This window comes from Oculina patagonica, chromosome 8 (genome assembly GCF_052425735.1).
Source record: "Oculina patagonica isolate OP01 chromosome 8, crgOcupat, whole genome shotgun sequence".
Classification (NCBI taxonomy): Eukaryota; Metazoa; Cnidaria; class Anthozoa; order Scleractinia; family Oculinidae; genus Oculina; species Oculina patagonica.
In genome coordinates, this window is record NC_135765.1 from 31,382,783 (window position 1) to 31,404,593 (window position 21,811).

The window sequence follows — 21,811 nt, forward strand, 5'->3', positions numbered from 1 at the left end:
CCTGCACGTACACTAACTGACCGTTATTTTCAAGATGGCGGACGTTTCGATGCAAAAAGTGAAAGATTTGATGGCAAAAAAAGATGCAATTGAAAAGGAAATCAAGGAGTTCCAAGACGTTTTAGAATCTGTAAGGTTTTTATGAATTTAACTAGGTGTTAAACTGACTCTAAAAGTAACCAGAAACTTTTATTTTTCAGCAAAAAGGAGTCGGGATGCATGGAAAGTTGATCGACGAAGACAATTATCCTCGCTCAGATATTGATGTTTACGCCGTTCGTGTTGCAAGAAATCGAATCATATGTAAGAAAGAAACTGTTTTGTATCCAATTTCCAGGAATTGTGTTTCTGAAAGTAATATATAATAATATATTCGTCACATTATATGGGGACTTAAATTTGCTGACTCATTCTTTTCTAAATCCTTTTAATTGATAAATGCCAGGTCTTCAAAATGACCACAAGGCGCTAATGAAGGAAATCGAGGAAGGTATTCATGAAGTACATGCGAAAGCACGAGAACAGAAAAATAATGAAAAAGAAACCCAGGAAGATAAAGAAATGGAAGGTGAGCATAAGCTAAGCAGGGAACAAGCAAAATTTGTTTAATTGTTCAAAGGGTAACATGCAAAACTAATAGCTCGATACTTAATTATTTGAACATGTTGCAAAGGTTATGAATTTATGTTTCAAATAATCCAGTAAACTTAGTTTAAAAAATAATGATGATGATTGATTAGTGATTATGACTCTGACATCTTATTCAGAATCAGTGATTCCTATACTTTGCAGAACACAATTTTGTGATGTAGCTTGGTGGGCTGTCGTCTGCTAACCAGCTATGGTGTAAACTTTAAGTAGTTAATGATTTGATATAACATCAATCGGCTGAAGAGATGCAAGAAGGGGAAACACCCAAACTGTTCGTGTTTACCTCCACAGATCGCAGATTCTATTTTGATTGGTTGAAAAAGAGTACTTATAGGTATATAAATGGATATAGAGTCAAAGTGTTTTGACATATTTTGTTAAATTTAAATGATGAAAGCAAGTAGATGATCGATGACTTATGGCCAAAGCCCTAGGTGGGCATAGGACCGGAAATCAATAGACCATTGTTAATACATTACTTTTGACCCTGTATGTATTATGATCTGGATTTCAGATATTTCAAAAAGACTGAAAGCTTTTCTTCGAGTAGATTCAGTAGCTGAAGGTTCACCTTCATCACAAGCAGTAAGAACCAACTTTTACTTATTTTCAATTGTGTACAGCAAAGCAGACAAACCCCTTCATAATTAAGTCCCCAGTATAAAAAACAACTTTCCTCAGTTTATGTTATGAATCCCCAGTGTGACAAACATTTTTTCCCAGTCCCTTGGCACTTTATTATATTGGGTTTTCACTGTGTAAATATATGCCCTGGCTCAATTTTACCCTTGGTACAATGTGTGGTTCCAGAAAATATCCATTCCCAATACAATACAATAGAAGGTCATTGGAAGTTCCAAGGGCACCACAGAAGTTCCCACCCCACAGAAGGTCATTGGAAGTTCCAAGGGGGTGGGGGTTCTCAAATGCTAGGGTAAAGCTAAACTGGAATATTTTCCAGAGGAGTAGGAGGGCTCAAAACCAAAAAACCTTCTGTGGGGGAGGTATGGGTATTTTCTGGAACAACACAATCTGGTATTTTCCTTTGTTTGATATTCATTATCATAAATTACCATACACCTGAACAAAGGAAGATACCAGATTGTATTAACGGTAAAATTGAACCATACATACTCAGGGAATAATAAAAATTATAATAAATTAATGCTTATTTGGCGCAAATTAACATATGGATATGATCGAATGCACCTTACATCAAATTAATTAAAAACCTAAAAATTTGCAATAGAAATATAAAAATAATCAGTGCATAAAGCATACTTTCCATGAAAGTACGGACAGATAGTCTTCAAATAACATGTATAAAAGGATCAGAGTTAGATCAGGTGTAACCATTTTACCATGTCATGCTTCTTCGTCTTGTAGGGTTTAAAAGTCGGGGATCATATCATAAAATTTGGCTCCATCAGTAGTGAAAACTTCAACAGCCTTCAAGATATTGCTTCTGTGGTACAGCACAGCAAAGGGGTAATGATAAATACTGAATACAGTGTGTTAATACCAATTTTTAATATTGAGCTCTTATTTAATCTTTAATTCACTCAATAATCTCCTTTACAGACCCCAGTGAGTGTTATGGTTGAAAGAGAGGAGAAGAGAACAAAAACATTATCGCTCACTCCAAACACCTGGGATGGAAGAGGGCTTCTTGGGTAAGACCTTGTATTTAAGAAATAGAAAACATGTTCTGTGTTTCTATCAAGTTATAGAAACACGAGTGGAAGTTTGGGGGAATGAGAAATGCTGCGGGAACACAAGCCGATAGGCGAGTGTTTCAGCAGCTTTTTAGAGTTCTCGCAAACTTGCAATTGTGTTTCTAAAACTCAATAGAAACAATAAAACATGTTTTCTATTTCCTTTAGAAAACACCCCAAGGAAAAAAAAATAAGTCACTCGTTTATGTTGATCATAAAAATGTAAAATTCTCTTTGCTCACGCCATCATTACGTCAACATTGCATGCTAGTTCTGTGTTTCTATCGAGTGATAGAAGAGCGGCTATGAGTGCATGCTTTCTTACAAGCTGTTTTCTAACAAACAATCCTACATCAGTCTTCTATGATAACCTCTGATCTGAGTTGCGATCATTACTGAATGGTAGAACACGTTTAATTTTTTTTTTTATTTTTGTTTTCAGCTGTCATATTGTTCCTGTGAAATAGATATTTCAAGTAATTGAGCATCCATTCCTTGGTTTGTTGTAAAAGCAGCATCAACACAGAAACCTTTTCTATGCTGTCTACAGGGGAATTCACTGAGTCAGACATTTTAAATCAAGCTGTCTAAACATGTTAGCAAGATTAACATTTTGTATATTCCTCTTTGGAAGTATATTGAAATGGTTTCCATCAATGTTCAGGGGTGTATGATGTGCCCTGATGTAAATAGCTTCCTTCACCCTCCCTCTTGGTGTGCCTAGCCAGTAAGGAATGTGTACAGCTCTTAACAAGAGTCTGTTTCAGTAGGCCTTGTGCATGATAACGTCATATGCTTAAAATTGACCACCAAGCCTCATTTACGCGAGTTATTCTCAACCCTCTGCTACCTTCGTGCAGTTTTCACGTGGGTATTCTTTTCATCTTTGCTGCTTTGGGTATGATAACATTTATTACTTCACACTTTCAAAACCGAGGCATGGATGTAGACATGCATAAGGGCTATTTATCACATGACCTAGGTTCTCACAGTTATTAGACTCATCACTTTGCACTATTAACATTGATTAAGTTGGAGCTGTAAGTTTAGTGACTTTATTTTCTTGCCTGGAGCACTCATCAATAATTTACAATTTACTGTTAAGAAATGTTTATATACAGCAGAATTACCTTAAACAGTGTAATCTGGTCCCTGTGACAGTTCATCTAAACAAGGCCACAGTGAAATGTCACAGTGTTACTTACAAGCCATATGTACAGAATACTACCTAAATACTATTAAAATACTGGTGATTTTTTCCCACACAGTAATGACTCATACATGACGCTTTCAAACTCTTTTTAAACCCTTTGAAAACACTTAAAGGGAATGGTAGGTTATTTTTGAAAATTTTGTTTTTGTTTTTTTTTTTTTTTTTTTTTTTTTTTTTTTTTTTTAACAAACGCTTCGCAAACCCCGTTTGCGGGGAAATTTGAAACCCTGTTTGGCCCAAATTGAAATGCTGAACCTCTTGTGTACTATTTTATGATGGTTTGAATGTTCAGGTTCAGAGTTGACAGCTACTTTGCATCTCAAACATTATTTAATAATAAAATTAATCTGCCTCAATTTTCCATCATCCTATTTTCCTTTTTGTTAAATTATTTACTCTAGTTTTAGACTGTTCACAGCCCTTTAATTTTCTCGCTTTTTTGCGTTGAAAAATAGAGAAGCTATGGACAGTCTAATCTAGTGTTTTTCTACTAAACTAGTTAACATTTTGAGGATCAATTAAGTCTGTACATGTAGTACGAAAGGCCTGTTTACTCTTAGAAACCCTGTTGTAATAAGACTAAGCAGTACCATTTACATGCATGACTAACGAAAGGAACAGTAAACAATCCAAAAAAGCACATGTATCTCTTATAACAGTTATTAACAATGCCTAAATAAAATACCTGCAACAACATATTGCTTTGTGTCAATTTTGGTCTTGTTACTAAAATTTTAGGTAAATAGGTTGATAACAGGCTAAAATCAAGTATTACATTCTACCTACATGCACTTCAGTCGTATTCTAGCTTAAATTAAATATCTACCAATTGAAGTACAGAATACCTTAAAAAATAAATAAATAACTTTGAAGTGAAATAACTGGCATAAAGCACTGGGCGTGAGGAGCCAACAAGCTTGGAACAGAATAGGCGTTGATTCAATACACTTTGTTTTAAACACTTTGCAAAAAGGTTCCCTCTGTTGTCTCTTTAATGTCACACACAATAGAAAAGACACTGTTTATGTGGGAGAAGGGCGGGGGGATAAGTGTTGTCCTGAACCCAAGAGCTGACTACCACGCGCGAGGCCAGTTTCAGAGCTAGCATCAGCAAGTGGCATATAAGGCTGTGAGATGGTTGTCATGGGCACAGAGACAGGGTAACGTGTACCTATGCCAAGCTCCTGGAGGGATCCAACAGTTTTGCTTCAAGCCTTTGGAGTGCATCAACAAGCTGATAAAGCAGTTGTTTTATCTTTCAATATGAAGGATTGTCCTTTACTGTCCCTATAAGCACGTAGACTTGAAGAGGCTTCCGTCAACAACACTTGCACAAAAATTCTTTAAAATTCTGTTAAATCGAAACTGTCAGGGTGCCACCAGTCTGTCAGCTAAGGTTTGTGTTCTGTATCACAGAGTGAAGAATTTCAAGTCCATGCATCTCCCTCAGTTTTTCAAGATGCCTGAAAAATAATAAAAATAAAAATACATGCATAAGACATCAACAACAGCAAAATCAAAGATAGCCCAAGTTGGCCAATTTACTCTACACTCCCATAAAGGATCGCAAATTGTATAAAATGGATATTTACTTCAATAAACCTTGTATTGTAGCATCAGTACGCCAGTACCAATTCTAACCAATGTGTTTCAAAATTCCAGGCAGCGCAGTGTAAATGCGCCCCATTTCTCTTTTACTCAACTATGGCCTTGACCGTTAGCAGTTGGGCTTTAGTAGGTACCAGTGAAAGTCTGTAGAAAATTTCTCCTAGCCTGGGTGGAGAGAGGCACTGTGACATGAGAGTAAAGTGTGTTTCCCAAGAACACAACTGAACATAAGGGCTCAAACCTGGACCACTTGATCCAGAGTAGCCGACGCGAAAAAAAAAAAAAAAAAAAACCAGCGCACTAACCATTAGGCCACCGCCCCTCCCACTAGCAAAAACCAGATGCCTACTATTATCCTATTGGTATTACAATACCTTTTGTCTGCTGTGGCAAGTTTAGCCAAACAAATGGCAGAATTCTGTTTGACGTCATTGCTCAACTCATCATTTGTCGCATGTTTCAGGAGAATTTCCACAACACCACTAACGCCAGCTAGATGCTGACTCACTTCCTCTGTAACAATAGAAGTCAGAATGATTGTTTACTAAGGTGACAAGATGTCACAGCAAAAAAAATATATATTTGCAACATATGGAAGCAACTCTTATAATTATCTAGAACACTACATTGTGTAGTTCCATAATATATCCATTAACCTCCCCCACGGAAGGGATTTTTTTATAAGAACCCCCCACCCCGGGGGAGGGGGGGGGGGCACTCGAAAAAGTTTTATACGGGGAGGCTCCGCCCCCGAGGTCCAACCCCTTACCCTTTTATATACCATTTTGACAGAAAAAGTACCCCTTTCGTATACCTTTTATTGAAAAAAGGTACCCCTTTTATATACATCACGACACGACATATACTTAAAACAGGACGTTTTCTCGACATTTTCAGGGCTGTCGCAAAGGGCTGTCTTTCGGGCGTAGCCTCCCCGTATAGGCCATTATAGGGAGTACCCCCCCCCCCCAATTCCAATTAAACTTCATACATTCCTTTAAATTTGTTGGTCTTCGAAAACCTCCCACCCCATAGGAATTTCTTATCCCTTTTGTGGGGGGGGGGGGGGGGGGGAAGTATGGACATTTTCTGGAACTACACATTGTACCTTGACACTAACTGATGACATAACACTACCCAGATCCAGGAAGTATCTGTTGTGGTTTAAAGTTTTTTCAACCCAGTTTAATTTTTATTGTTCGTTGTTTCATATTCCTTATCATAATCTGAAACAAAGGGAAATAAAAATCAAACTGCTTTGAAAATTTAAACCATAGATAAATTTAAACGAGAACATATCCCTGATTCGTCCAGTTGATGTAACCAGTCAGAGATGCTACTCAGCTCTGCGTACTGGAACATAATGTCAGTATGATTCTCAGACCAGACTCTCCTGCAGGTATTGTAAGTATCACACATTCATTGAGTCCTGTGCCTTCTCTGGGTAACTGATGGCAGTTCCAACTTAATTCTGAATCTACCCTTTCTGTCCATGTCAAAACCAATTTTGTATCTGAATCTGAGTATAACGTCAAATAAAAAATCTGATTCAACACTTTTGCAGACTACAAGTAAACAGAATTTCAAAGCAGCTAAAATCTCCACAGTGAAAAGTAAAACTTACCCATATCAGCACAGTGACTAAGGCACAGAGCTGTATTTCCTACGATGATTTCATCTGTTGAGTGCAGCAACTGTACTAAGAAGTCCAAAGCTAAAAACAGGACAAATAATACTCTGTCAGGTCTTAATTAACTTGGCAATTCACACAATACATGTACACTGACATAATTTAGATATCTGTGCGCAATACAAGGCAATCAAACGAAACAATGTGTATGTGTGTACCTTTCTCACTTAACACAGCATCTCTTGCGTCTTTTCTTTCCATTGTGCACAGCGCCAGTGACTTGATGGCATATCTTTTTACAGTTTCTCTTGTGCTTGCTCCCCATCCCACTTGAAAATGGCTGCTAAGAATCACCAGCTGCAGATAAAAATAAATGAAAAATGAGTTAACAAGCACACATTGCCCAGATTTCTAGGAGATAAGCAACTCATGCCTAGTTTTGTCATATATTTCTACATATGACACCTTTTATGGTGTCATATGTAGAAGGCATACCATATTTTATGGTGTCATATGTAGAAGACCCTGGGAGGAGAACTCCACTATACTATAAGCTCAATATGCTTCTTCAAGATCTCCTCGCTATTATTTATATTAACTTATATTTAGTCCACAAATGCTAGTACATTAATATGTTTTCCTTTGAAATCCACACAATGAGGTTAATTATGTTAAATCTGTAATCGCTCATTCACATCACGCAGTTACTTTAATTTTATGTATGTTTACCAGGTGTTGTAAATTCGTATGCTCATGTAATTACTTAGTTTGTTATTTCTATTAGTCTTAAGAATTTAAGCATTTTTTGTAACTTTTATATTTATTTTTTAATAGTGTTTTGAATATTTTTTTCGTTACTTCTGTAAAGCGCTTTTGAACTTTTAGGATATTGGCGCTATACAAATCTCTTATTATTATTATTGTTATGTTCCTTACGTAATGTTTGCTTAAAGTCCTTAGCGCCGAGACCAAACCATGGTCCTGGGGCACTAAAGGGTAGCCAGTTTTTAGCTTGACAACACCCTCCTTAAAATATGCGCTGTACCCAGCAAGGTTATCTTCTGTAGTTCACTGATGCTTATTTGGCCGGGGATTCTTCCAATATAACTCTCTAGTCCCTTTTTGATAGCTCCAAGTGCTCCAATGATAACTGGTATCGTTTCCGTTCTCATGCCCCACATTCGGCTTGTTTCGATTTCCAAGTCCTTATATTTAGATAGTTTTTCAGTGATTTTCACGGATGTGTTTCTGTCTGATGGTACTGCCATGTCAATAAATTTACAGGTTTTCGTTTTGTGATCTTTAATCACTATATCTGGTCTGTTGGCTGTTATTTTCCTGTCTGTGTGTATGGGCATGTCCCATAATATTATGACATCCTCATTTTCTGTAACTGTTCCCGGTTCATGGTCATACCACTTTTCTGATGTCTCTATATTATAGTTGTGACAGACTTTCCAGTGTATATGTTGCAGTTAATTTTTGATCTTAGTTAATTTTTTATTTTAACTAGTTAGTTTTTTTCTAACTAGTTTTTTTTTATTCTTGGTTAATAAGTAGAAAAAGTAGAACACCTCCCCCCCCCCTTTATATCTCATACCCTCCCCCCCATGCTTACTAACCCTCCCCTACTATCTGCTACTATCCCTCTCCCCTAAGTACTATCATTTATTTATTTTTCTTTTTTACTAACCTGCACTGGATTTGAACTCTCAACCTCTGGATTTGCTGTCCAACCCCTTATCCACTATGCCACGTAGGAAACGTTGGGTGAACCACTATTTTTTTAAAATATATGATACCCTAACCCTAACCCCATTATTTAACTAGTTAAAAAAAATCAACTAGTTAGAAAAAACTAACTAGTTAAAATAAAAATTAACTGAGATCAAAAATTAACTGCAACATATATACGCGGCTGCTTTATTGTGTCGGTGGATATATTCTGTTTGCGCAAGTTCAGGGCACCCAGACACGATATGGTCGATTGTTTCGTCGTATTTGTTACACATCCTACATAGGGGGCTAGTACCGTCTTTGATAATTCTGGCGTGGTATGATCTGGTAGCTAGGCTTTGGTCTTGGGCTGCGATTATGAATCCTTCTGTTTCTGCCTTCAGTCCACTGCTTTTCAGCCACTGGTTGGTTTTGGGGTGGTCGACATCTGCTTCCTTTATTCTCTTTGGGTATCTCCCATGGAGAGCTTTGTCCTCCCACTGCTTTGTTAATTTTTCTTGGGTCTTATTTCGTGCCATTTGTTTGGTTCTCTTTGCATATTTGGTGGTTGTTTCATCTGCTTGTTTGTCTGGGATTTGTAGGTCTAGTTCTTGTTTGAATTGCTCTGCTTGCTTTTGTATAGAGTACAATTTCTTTCTGCCATAATGTTCTTGCACTAGTTTGATTAGGGCATCATCTGTGTTCTTTAGGTATGTATCGAGCCCTATCGTGGTTGTTTTGTAAGAGGCTTCTAATTGGATAAGACCCCTACCACCAGCATTTCTTGGGAGGTAGAGCCTGTCTACATCTGCTTTGGTGTGATGCATCTTTGATAGGGTGAGTAGTTTTCTTGTTTTTGTGTTTAACCTTTTGATTTCACTCATCTTCCAGTCGATTATGTTAAAACTGTAAGTCACCACTGGGATGGCTAAGGTGTTGATTGCTTTAAATCTATTGGCAGCATTGAGCTCCGTTTTTAGGACCATCCTTACTCTGCGGTAGTACTCCTTCCTCACTTTTTCTTTCATCTTGGCATGCTGTATACCATCACTTTCATCCACACCAAGGTATTTGTATGTGTTCTCTTGGTCTAGTTCCTTGATACAGGTGTCAGTGTCAAGTTGCAGGTCGAAAGTTTCTGTCAGCTCTCCTCCTTTGAATGCAGCTTTAGCACATTTGTCCAGCCCGAATTCCATCTTGATGTCATCGCTGAATGTCTTTACAATATTGAGTAGGCCGGTTTGCTGGCTGTCACTTTTTGCATAGGTTTTTAGGTCGTCCATGTAGAAAAGGTGACTGATTGTTTTACCTTGGACTTCATAACCATAAGTGGATGCCTTTAGTAATGAACTCAGTAGAGCGAGGGCAAGACAGAATAGGAGTGGAGAGAGAGAGTCTCCTTGAAAGATTCCACTTTTGATATTGATAGGCCTTGATGTTATTGACCCTTTAGCGTGGTTGAGGTGTAAAGTTGTCTTCCAACATTTCATGCTTTCTGTGATAAAGTTGACAGTCACAGGGCAGATCTTATAGATTTCCATGCACTTTATTATCCACGTGTGAGGCACACTATCAAAAGCTTTCTTATAGTCTATCCAGGCTGTGGATAGGTTCTTTTTCTTGGTCTTACAGTCCTCCAGAATCATCTTGTTTATCAGGAGTTGGTCTTTGCATCCGTAGCTCCCTCTCTTGCAGCCCTTCTGCTCTGATGGTAGGAGCTGGTGTTCACTATGATGGATGTCAGAATCTTATACATCGTGGGAAGACAAGTAATTGGTCTATAGTTCTTTGGGGTTTTTGTTTCTTCTGTTTTTGGTAGCAGATATGTAACACCTTCAGTAAGCCATTCGGGTGTTTCTTCGGGGTGTTCAACAACCTTTGTGTAAGCTTTTGCTAGGTCTTCATGTAGGCTGACAAGATGTTTAAGCCAGAAATTGGAGACTTTATCCTTTCCAGGTGATTTCCAGTTACTGCTTTTGTTGATAGCACAGGTGGTCTCTTCAACATTTATTATTATTATTATTATTATTATTATTATTATTATTATTATTATTATTATTATTATTATTATTATTATTATTATCATTATAATTACTGATGTTTTCTTTACTTCTATATTGTAACTTGTAAAATGAAAATCTGAGGGCAGTGATCATGCTTGGACTGTCAATCTTAGGCTGGACACAATTTGTTCATTAGGTCATGACACCTCTCTTCACTGAGTAATAAAAAGACATTACTAAGCATTTGGCAAAGGTTCACCTTAAGAATACGCAGCACATGGATGTGGATTTTCTGATCACATGCTTGATTTAAAGCATCTGTTGAATGTGCCAGGAGATGTCTGATGGTAGCAAGGCTGCGCTAAAATGTTGAGCAAAAGGAAAACATTAGAAAGGATGCTCACTAACTTGCTGTCAGTGGTATTTTCACATAAGAATGTCACTGCCACAAGGCTTATAAAAGTTACTGGTTTTTATTGCAACCCCTGGAGATGAAAAAAATTGCTAGATGTATGTAGCCAGTCGTACAACATGAAGGTCTAAGCATCTGCAGATGTTGGTACAGAGTCTCTCTGTATCAGGGATGGCAGAACCGCAGGGGGGCTGCTTCACCCCCCACCCCCCACCCCCAATGTTTCCATACATAAAGACTTACTAACACAAGAGTCTCTAAAGCCCTCCCCCCCCACTTCAATCCACTCATCAGCTTCCCCCCCCCCTTTAATTGGAAAAATGTTCTACCTTCCCTGAGTATCTGGATTGATGTTCTTTTGTCACTGAACAAATCAAGCCAATATACTTAATGTTATTTAAGGGTAAGAAAGTGTTGTTTAAACTATGTCTAGAGTATATTTGTACCTCACAGATTTCATCATATCCTGTGTTTAACATCTCAATGAGTGATGGAATCAACTTTGGAGCTGCAACCTGCATGACAAAAAATCCTGTTTAGTGAACTCAAGGAATGTTTTTTATAAGTTTGCCTCTATTTGACTAGGAAGTTTGTTATTGCTTGTGTACAGTTAGAGTAACAAATTTATTAAAGTAAGTACAGTTACTGTAGTTGTTTGAGCTGCAAAGTCTTCTAGTACTCTACTCTAGCACCATGTACCTTCAAACAAAACTACTGCTCATCACTCATCACTTGTTCATATTTTTTTCTGAATGAATGATTTGCCAAAAATGACTTTACTCTGGGTGCCACTAGCTAACCTACCTTCTGGTGCTGGTTTGGTTGTGTGGATATATTTGCCAACAAACCCAGAAGTGAAAATATGGAGCATCTCACTTTTTGGTCTTTTATTCCACGGATGTGGCAATCCTGTGTAAAAATATAACAAATGCTATATAAACCACTATAACCCACCCATTAATTTTTGTGCGCGCTCATTGGACAAAACGCATCACATGGTACAAAATCGGACGACGGGTATCAGCGAATATACCCCGTCCGATTTGATATCCGTCGTCCGATTTTGTAGGCAAGCACAAAACAAACGAATGAAGCCCCTTTAGTCAATTCAAACTTTCAATGAAATCACAGAGTTAAAAAATCTCGATGATTTGGTAAGTGCAGAATGCAATATGGAACAATTGAAAGTATGATGTTTTATATATGTTCGTGTTTATTTGCTTTATTTTACTTTCCGAAAAACTGTTCACAGGCTACTTGTATTCTTTCCCAGGTGTTCCTTACGCTAATCTTTGCAAACGTAATACGACACTTTTGTTCGTTTGTAACAAAATACTTTTGTCTTCCTTGAAAATGCGATAACATGAAACTTTTGTTTTTTGTTTGTTTTACGGCGGCATCGATGACATTTGTTTAATTTAATTAAGTTACGGTTTAGACTGCACGAAAGACGATTCTCAAAAACTAAAGAAACAAATCTAATCAAAAAACATATTTTTCGACAGGTTTTTTAAAACGCAGTACAGCTAGGATATTTGTTTCCTGGTTATCAGGTGTTCACGCCGAAAATCCCGGTGCAAGTTTTTGCATACCTAATTACGAAAGCGCTGTGAAAGTCTCAAAATCTAATTTAATTAATTTGCGGTTTTTACTTGGCGCCAAGAAGTCTGCAGGAAGCCTACCGCAAACACGCAATACAAGCGATGTTCATGACAGTTCCAGAAAACAACGTAGACTAATCTGCGCATGCGTTTGGTGTAAATTACGTTGAGTAGTACCACAAGGAGAGCAAAGGGTTTTCTGAAACAAATATATACGTTTGAGATCTTCATATGAAAGTAACGTAGATGTGCTCCAGGTTTTACCTAGGGGTACGGTCAGGTGCTCCCCACCCCCACCCCCTTCACAAGGAATAATTAATTAATTGATATTAATTAATTGACTATTAAAGTTTACACCATAGCGCTTTAGGGGTTTAGGGCATTAGGGGTTTAGGGCATTAGGGGTTTAGTGGTTTAGCGGACGACAGCCCCAACAAACCATCACAATAGTGCATTCTGCACTAAAAATCACGTAAACCAATCAACTTAGATTTGTTTCAACCACAGTTAAGCCGGGTTTATTACGTAGGTTTTTTTCCTATAAATTTACTGGTGATGAAGCGCGTTGTAGAAATAAATCGGAGGGTTATAAAATAAATAAACCCCTTTCTGGCCTGCTGGTATATTAGAGGATAATGCCCTTGGCTGAAAGATTGTCCTCAAAATTTCACAGTTGCCCTCGAAGCTTCGCCTCTCGGCCAACTGTTCATTTTTCGACAATCTTTCAGCCTCGGGCATTATCCTCCAATATACCAGCCGCCTGAAGGGGCTTATTTACTCAATACCAGAAAGTACAATACAGAATAAAATTTAAGTGCATTATGAATGGTGTAATTAAAAGTGTTTTCAAGTCACTAGTATATGAATCACATTGCATGGAATGAAAGATTAAAAATTTGTAAAAAGAGTATACAATGAGTAAAATCCTGATGAAACAGGAAGACTTCTTTCATGTAAGGTAACTATTTTTAATTTGGTGACTGACATTTTTGGTAGTCATTTTCAGAGTCAGTTGCAAATTAAAATAAATAAATTATATTAAATTTAATAATTAATAAATTATTAGTTAAAAGTAACAGTTCAAGAGACTACCAGCAAGTTAGACACATTACTTCATATCCAAAAATTTTGGTTAAATAAAAGTTGTGATTTGTGAAACTTTACAAACAAATTAGTTGTTAGTAATAAACAAATTTTGACATTAGTTTAGTTACAGATACCACTTGTTTGGGCCAATTTACATGCCACGACTTTCTCGCATGCCACAAGCTTACGACAGGCCTACAACATGACTTAATAGGACCATTTACACATGCGCATGCATCTGTTGTAGGATGTGGCAGGCTGATTTACATGATGTGATTCGTGTTGTAGTCATGGCGTAAGCATGTCACATGCGATAATCGTAGGCAAAATCATATCATCGTATTCGTCCCTTAGAACAATAACAAAGTAAAAGTTACCAGGAACTTGACACTTGTTTCCCACCATGCTTGTTCTTCGGCAATCCTGTTTCTTATGAATGTGTCCCTGGCCATGTTGGCCAAAGCTGATAAACCAGAGGATACTAGAGACCAGTTATCTGTGGGTTCATGAGAAGCTTTTGTGTTCCCTTCACACAACTTTAACTATTCAGGAAAAAGTAATAAATATACAGTCAGGACAATAAGCATGTAGTGCACAATACAAATAGGATGACTTATGGACAGTGCCCATAAATAATTTAACAAAAAGAAAAAATTGTGAAGTTAAATAACCAAAAATTACCCACTTACCACAAATTTTTGAGAGATGCTAAGAAAGTCCTTGTCAACTAGATCTCTAATTTTTTCACAGAATCTGAAAGAGAACATTTGGAAAAATTCAGTTTGAAGCATAAAATATTTGAGGTCAGGTTGAGGAATAAGATATTGAAAGATTTGCTCTTGAGGTATTTTTAGAGCATGCCTCACATTAAACATGCAAAATAAATTCTCAAATTCTGAGAGATATCATACCCTTGTTCCAAGGCTAGGTTGTTGATGGTCGACATTGCCACAACAGCTGTGTTCGTTCCCCTTTGTACAAGTGAAAATAAGGCTTCTGTAACCCTGCAAGGAAAAATACATTCCTTAATTATACTTAGTTTATTGATATTCACTGATATTTTTATTTACTCTCATAACCTGTCTGTTTTTGTTTTCCTTTTTGAAATGATCAGTTTAAAACTAGCCCCAGAACAGGTTCCCAAGTTGGGCAGGACACAAACAGAAATCGGCTTTGCCCGCCAATTTCTTTTTTTTTTTGCCCTGCCCCACTTAAAGGCCTCAGCTGTTCCCAGGCTAGTTTAAAACCCTTTCAACCACTACTGTCGTGATCACGTTTCACTCATCTTACCATTTGATATGTTTAGTAGTAGTAAGACCAAGTCTTCCCTTTTCAGTCTGTGACAGTTGATGAAGGAATGAGGTGGCGGCAGTTCTAATGACAGGAGAAGTTGGGTCTCTTAATAGACGATTGAATGATGGGGAGTGATCCTTTCTGAGAAATTCTTCCACATTGTGATCTGAAATATAAAAAAAATCCAGCTGTAATCACCAATTTAGTAAGACAAGGCAAACTGATTCTCACAGCAAAGAGAGACATAGTAGATAAATTCATCAATTGGCAGACTGATGAAAGATTGATAAATAATTGATCGAATGTGTGTCTCTTCGACTGACTGACTGACTGACTGTCTGGTTTTACAGACTTGCTGACTGACTTTCAGTGTTCAATATACCAAGAGTAAACTTTAAACACCTGGCAGTTGAATAAATTTTTTCATTTTGACTGAACCTACTATGGTGCACCCAAGTAACTTATACAATAAACTTACAGAGAAATTAATTTGTGCATTAATTAAATTACTGCATGTTTGTGTATCGAAATTTTAATAAATTACTAGTTAGTAAATGGATAACGTAACTGACAACAATCCATTTCATATAACTGTTAATAGTCTTGTTTAAATCATTACCATTGTCAGTGCAGGCTTCCATCAGAATTCTTAAAACTTCACAAATAAAATCAATATCTTCTAACATTACACACACATCTGTTCCTTCCCAGTATCTGCAAAGAATAATTAAACAACATGTTAACTTGATGTTTGTGAGAGAAATATACTAAAACAGCCTGTGATTCATCTTGTCAAGTAAGAATTTGCCTGAGCACTTAAAACATCATCACATTAGCTTTAAGTCATTAGTATTTTGATCTAAGTGGTAGTCATCTTTACAGTTCAGTGAAAAATTCTTTGTAGATTATAGTTTTAGTCCAGATCAATTACTGTTGATCTAAATAGGTTTTGGTCATGTATCAAATTACATTTACTACTGAGCAGTGTCAAGTCTGCTGTCCCAAAAACATTGTTTCCTTAGAACTTACTAAATATTACTTACTTTTTAAATGTTTTATTGTAATCAACAATCTGAAAGCCTCCATAACATCTGAATAATGTTTTGTTAGCATCTGAAAGATAGTAAATTAGCATTTGAATAAATTAAATAAAAGTGAAAAACAATAAGATGATTTTGGAACTTCTAAATAAACATTCACAAACTAAGGAAAAAACAACATTTCATAAACCTTAGAGTTAAGATATAAACAGAAGCAAACTGAATTAGAAATCCATCAAAACACATTCCAGTAATCAACAGCATTCTTATTCAAAGAGACTTACTGTTATTGAGGAGTGAAAGTATTTCCCTTGTTGCTTCAATGTATTGCGATGTAGCAAGACTGCCCTTTTGAAGTCTATCGATAGAGTTCTTTATTAATTCTCCACTTCCTTGTCCAGCAACACTAGCAGCCTGTGAGGAGTAAATGCAATGGTTAAATTTCATCCATCCATACACACAATTCAAGTTACAGACAATTCAAAGTTAAGAAGAAAGGAAAACTAATTAAAATTGCATGTGTTCTTGTCAGTCAGTAACAAGTCTGACCTCTTTTTCATCCTGAAGCCTCCTTTTTGCTGATTCTGCCTCTGATATATATACTGTAAAAAAATATTATAAGAAAATTTGAAATAATTTATAATAAACATAATGCAAATATAACACTGATAGTTATAAATTCATTTCAAATTATTGTCAATTAACAATTTATTATAAATTAAGATTAACAACCTTTTAGAACCTTTTCTTGCTTTGGAGCAACTTCAATAGCACTCTTTAAAACAGACACAGCCTGCAAAATACAATGTGTACATGAAATGTGAGCTGAACTTCTATGATCACACGTAACTTATTTTATAATTAACAACAGGTCTACACATGTCATTATCACATGCCTTGTTTAAGGAATCCCCATACTGAAAATGTCTCCTCCCATCTCCCTAGTATGAGACAGGTACCCCACATGCAGTTGGCATCCCCTAATGACAGATCGGGGGGGACCCCAAAAGGGACGGGGAGCCGCGGGAGCCAGAGAACGGGCGTGGCCGCGACCCCAGAACCAAGAGAAGACAAGAACCGGGACCACGAGACCCGACGGCAAAAGCACGCCCGACACCCAGCGAGACCCAGCCACCCGCGGCGACGGCACCCCGCACCCAAGGGAGTCCCCCCCGGGTGACAGATCACTTTATGTTTTCTCTTGGGAGGTGTCCCTGTATTCCTTTAACGTGGCAATTCTACCACATTCCAGTACTTAATGAACTGAGTCATACTTTTGTCCATTGTGCAAGTATTACATTTCATAGGAAAAAGATAAAACCCCTGCCTTAATTCATGAAGGGATGTTGGTTCTCTTACCTCATCAAATTTCCCTTGAGCTTGCAGAGCTCTGGCTTTGTGAACAAATGCTTTTGCCCACTTTGGGTCAATCTAAAACGTAAAATGAATAAAATGTTTAACACGTGTGCATCTAAAAAGCATGTTGTAATAAAAGTAAAAAAAAAACAAATAATGCACTTCACTACTTGTACATGTAGATTTAAGAACCTTGAAAGGAGAAAGCTAGATTACCGTATTTATTCGATTAAGCGCCCAACCTCGAATAAGCGCCCACCTCAAATAAGCGCCCCCCCGAAAGGAAGAAAAATAAATAACCCCCCCCCCCCGAGTAAGCCCCCCCCCCCCCCCCCCTTAAAAAAAAATAATTAAAAGTAAAAAAAAGGAGATTTATTATTATTAAAAATAAGATTAAAAATTATTTATCCCATTTTTTTTTTTTAAAAAAATTATTTTTTTTTTTTTTTTTTTTTTTTTTTTTTTTTTTTAAAAAAAAAAAAAAAAAAAAAAAAAAAAAAAAAAAAAAAAACCCCCCCCCCCAAAAAACCCCCCCCCCAAAACACCCCCCCCCCACCAAAAAAAAACCCCGCAAAAAAAATAAGTGTATTTACTTTGTTAGTAAACAACCCAACTAAGTCTCCCCCTTCCTTCTCTCCCCTTTAAATGAAATAAGTTATCACCTCTTCTCTAAAAATCTGAAAAAAAGTCCTGGAAATTCAGAAAGAATGTGTGGATAAGAGCATTGAAACCAGGTTAACTGCTAATTCATAAATGTACAAAATTATAGCTGGTTAACCTGTAAAGTATAAACTTACCTTCAAAGCTAGATCACAGTCCTGGATAGCAGACTCAAAGTCGTCAAGTTTGATGTATGCCTGAGGTAAGAATGAACACAAAACTAAAATGTCAGCACCTGTAATTGCATGTTCAAGTCTCCCACAAACCAGTTTGATTCTAGAGTTTGAGTAAAAAGAGTCTCCAGTCTTTGATATTGGCCATTCGTGTCAGCACGTTTGTGCAGTTGCTTAACACTACATATAACGTACCGGTAACAACTTTACTCTTTACATGTCCCTTTACAAGTTTATGGGAGGCACGGTGACCTTATGGCTAGTGCACCAGACTCTGGATCAACAGTCAAGGTATGAGCCCTAGTCGGGGCACTACATTGTGTCCTTAAGCAAGACACTTTACTTTCATAGTGCCTCTCTCCACCCAGGTGTATAAACAGGTACCGGAGAATTTACTGCTGGGGGGGGGGGGGAACCCTATGATGGACTAGCATCCCAAGCAGGGGGGGGGGGAGTAGGAATACTCCTAGCCACTTAATGCTACAGAAACCAGGATAAGCTCCAGTCTGAGGAGCCACTTGGCTCAACAGCAAGCTTTACCTTTTACCTTTACCTCACAAGTTGTATTGGTTTAATAAATTAATAAATTTCTTTAAAACGTGAGCTCACTTTAATCGCTGATGAAGACTGTGTGATACAGTCAAAAGCTTTGCTTAAAAATTTTTCAGACCTTGTGACAAGAATCATTTTTCCTTTATTTACCACCAAGGTCAAGATGAACGTACATGACATCAACAGGAGACTACTCACCTGAGCTCTGTTTGTGTACAGAACAGGATTAGTGCAAACTTTAGCAATTGCCATTGTGTAGTTGCTGATTGCTTCCTTAAATTTTCCTTCCTTGAAAGCATCATTTCCTTTTCCTTTTAACTTTTCACTTTCAGCTTCAGCTCTCTTTTTTATCTTTGCCCTCTCTTTGGCATCTTCTTCAACTGCTTTCATGAACTTCTCTGTGGACAAAATAACAAATAGAACACTACATCCTGGTGTCTTCAGAGGTTCAAATGCTTCACATCTTCACATGCTCAAATCTTCTTCCCGGTAGAAAAATCTGAGATTCAATCTGATTGTAAATTGTTTTTAAAAAAGCTTACCAGCACAAACTTCTCCTGCATCTCTCTAATGATTTAAAAATAGAACACAGATTAATAACGCAATCTAACCTATATATGACCAGCTACTGTATACTCCATCACAGGAACTTTGGTCCCTACATTTCATACTTAGCTGAGTGCAAAATGCATTTCTGTACTAATGGAATGTTGTGAAATGTTGTAGTCTCACGTGTCCTTAAAACTTACAAAAACATCTCCAAAAAATAAACCTACTGGTACATGAACCATTGACAAAAAAGGAATGCTGGTTGTTAGTCAGTTGTTTATGCTTTGGTGTACTGACAACTTGAGGTATTTCTGACTTTCAAATTGGTATTCAAAACCACTTCTGATCAGTAAATAACAAAGAAATAAAAATTCCAAAAAGTTACTTTCAATTGGCTATTTCTGCATGCTTTTATTATCGATAGAATAAATGAAGTTATTTTGATTGGCTAAAAGTGCATGCTTCTATTATCAACAGAAAAAGTTATTTCACATGATGGAGAGAAAAAAAGCAATGAGTTGACATAAACCCACCAGTAAAAGCAATTGGGGAAAAGAAGCCTGAAAAAAAAATCAAGGGCTTTAACGGCATTCGAACCCATGACCTCTGCCAAACCAGATTATCCCATTCATTCTGTCAGCTTAGAACTATTCCTTCATGAGAAAGATAGAACCCAAAAAATGACTTGGCACCTAATGCATGGCTTCATAGCTGAGTTGGTAGTCAGAGCATCGCACCAATATCGCAGAGGTCACAAGTTCATAAATCCTTGAAGCCCTGAATTTTTTTCAGGCTTCTCTTCCCCAATTGCTTAAATTGGTGTAGATCAGGTCACTGCTTCCTCCTTCTACTGCTGTGGTAACTAAAAACTCCTACCATTTCACCAAGCGCAGTTGAGGGATCTAACTTCCTTCTCTCTCCACCTTTAGAGATAACTGTTCTCTCAGACGTTGTTTTAACTTGTTTGCATTCATCATCAGAATCGTCATCATTCTCAGCTTTGTGTCGTTTCAAGAACTCGTCTGCTGCAGTGAGTGCTTTGTTTTGTCTTTCAAGGTCACCACATGTTAGATCTTTCATAATAGAGTCTGTAAACATATTAAAAAAACCCAGATGCCAAGTCTTCTTTGAGCAGTTTGTAAGCTGTAATTGTTATGCTTACTTTATAGTCGTGCTAAGTGAAGCATGCCACCCTAGAGTATATTAATGAATTGATTATTTGAAATTCGAATCCGTTAGTCAATTTCAAGAATGCATAACTGCTGGTCAATGTTTGAATCAAAAGTTAGTTTCTGATCACAGCTGCTCGATTTGAAACAAAGAGAAGGCAAGAATCTGAATAAATGATATTTACATCCAATAACGTATGGTCTCTGATCAGAAAGTAAATTTTATTTGAACATGGATCAATGCCACATATTCTTAAAATTGACTAATGGATTCAGATTTTAAATAATCAATTCATTTATGTACTCTAGGGAGGGGGGGGGTAATGCTTCATTTGGCATGACTGTTACCTATTTTGTATATTTTACTAGTAAGCTGACTAAGGAAATGTTACATTGGAAAGCATTATTATTTACTTCTCCACTTTCTAGCTAAGAATCAAAATGTCAAGCAGCTTGCACTCTGCACAACTTTATGATTGATACAAAGCTGTAGAAACCTTATTCACTCCAATAATTAGAAAAAAAATGGATTTTAGCAAAAAAAAATTGACTAGCTGATATCAGTATTGGACCCAGCCTTCCAGCTGCTTTAGTTGACGTGTAACTTGCTACGTTGCTGTGCTACAAGTCCCCTTGTGTAAACACTACAGGGAACTTGGTGCATGGAATAGTCCTAGCAACAAGTCCTCTTGTGGCTACCAACCCTTATTTAAACAACTTCCAGTGTTATGAACTAACACAAATATGCATATAGCTTGTGGGATGTACAGTGTAATACTCTTTATATCAATTGTAATGCACTGTACTGTACTAAGCTAAATTGATGCTTCTTCCTGCCTGAAGCAGACTTCAAGACGGGCTATATTTAATGAATGAGTGTTTACTCTTTTAGCAGCAGAATTGTGCTTTCAGTTCATAAATATCATCATCAAAAAAATTATACGTCTTGATGAAAATATCAGTAGCTTTTCTCTCTCTAAAGAGAAAGCATCACTTTCTTTAAAGAGAAAGGATTCAATGTCGTACATTGTGACAAATAAAATCATGTCAGTCTTCATGAGCAACTGCGTGCAGTCAGCCACAAAACAAATCAAGCTTATTTACTGGCTAGCAGCTGACTCAAGTTTTACACCAGAGATTCGATACAAAGAGGTGTTATCATGGCCTAACAATAGCCATTTCTGAAAAATGCAAATCAGACATGACTTCAAAACGATGCTTACCGATTTCATCGACTTTTCCGAGAAATTTCTGCAGCTCTTCTTCCTTTCCTGTTGATTCTTCCTCCATTTTGACGCGACGGACTCGCGCGAAAACTAATCGACTCGAATAAATCAATCGTTCACAGTTCGGGTTCGTCGGAAGGTCTTCGTAAAGTGCTCGA

The 21,811-nt window shown here is 37.1% G+C and overlaps 2 protein-coding genes across 2 annotated transcripts; one reads left to right on the forward strand and one right to left on the reverse strand.

Moving 5' to 3' along the window:
• Nucleotides 1–20: 20 nt before the first annotated feature.
• LOC144662486 (26S proteasome non-ATPase regulatory subunit 9-like) lies at nt 21–3,677 on the forward strand. The gene is made up of 7 exons (XM_078523298.1): nt 21–130; nt 201–303; nt 446–568; nt 1,166–1,236; nt 2,038–2,139; nt 2,233–2,324; nt 2,809–3,677. The coding sequence occupies exons 1-7, from the start codon at nt 35–37 to the stop codon at nt 2,831–2,833; spliced, it is 612 nt and encodes a 203-aa protein (XP_078379424.1). The 5' UTR covers nt 21–34; the 3' UTR covers nt 2,834–3,677.
• An 89-nt stretch (nt 3,678–3,766) lies between these two features.
• Nucleotides 3,767–21,787, reverse strand: LOC144662266 (tetratricopeptide repeat protein 12-like). The gene is made up of 22 exons (XM_078523039.1): nt 21,651–21,787; nt 20,135–20,346; nt 19,252–19,276; nt 18,908–19,107; nt 18,122–18,181; nt 17,328–17,399; nt 16,701–16,761; nt 16,518–16,570; nt 16,253–16,382; nt 15,972–16,041; nt 15,548–15,642; nt 14,926–15,094; nt 14,547–14,639; nt 14,325–14,388; nt 14,013–14,177; nt 11,753–11,857; nt 11,395–11,463; nt 10,796–10,897; nt 7,036–7,174; nt 6,812–6,901; nt 5,562–5,700; nt 3,767–5,042 (listed from the first exon to the last, which is right to left on the reverse strand). Exons 1-22 carry the CDS (start codon nt 21,715–21,717, stop codon nt 4,967–4,969), a joined length of 2,256 nt encoding a protein of 751 aa, XP_078379165.1. The 5' UTR covers nt 21,718–21,787; the 3' UTR covers nt 3,767–4,966.
• Between the last annotated feature and the right edge of the window lie 24 nt (nt 21,788–21,811).

Coding starts and splice junctions, on each gene's coding strand:
- LOC144662486 (XM_078523298.1), top strand. CDS start 35: ATGGCGGACGTTTCGATGCAAAAAGTGAAAGATTTGATGGCAAAAAAA. Junction 569..1,165: donor GGAAGATAAAGAAATGGAAG/GTGAGCATAAGC, acceptor TCTGGATTTCAG/ATATTTCAAAAAGACTGAAA. Junction 2,140..2,232: donor TGGTACAGCACAGCAAAGGG/GTAATGATAAAT, acceptor TCTCCTTTACAG/ACCCCAGTGAGTGTTATGGT.
- LOC144662266 (XM_078523039.1), bottom strand. CDS start 21,717: ATGGAGGAAGAATCAACAGGAAAGGAAGAAGAGCTGCAGAAATTTCTC. Junction 14,389..14,546: donor AACCTAGCCTTGGAACAAGG/GTATGATATCTC, acceptor GTTCTCTTTCAG/ATTCTGTGAAAAAATTAGAG. Junction 14,178..14,324: donor GCATCTCTCAAAAATTTGTG/GTAAGTGGGTAA, acceptor TTTCCTGAATAG/TTAAAGTTGTGTGAAGGGAA.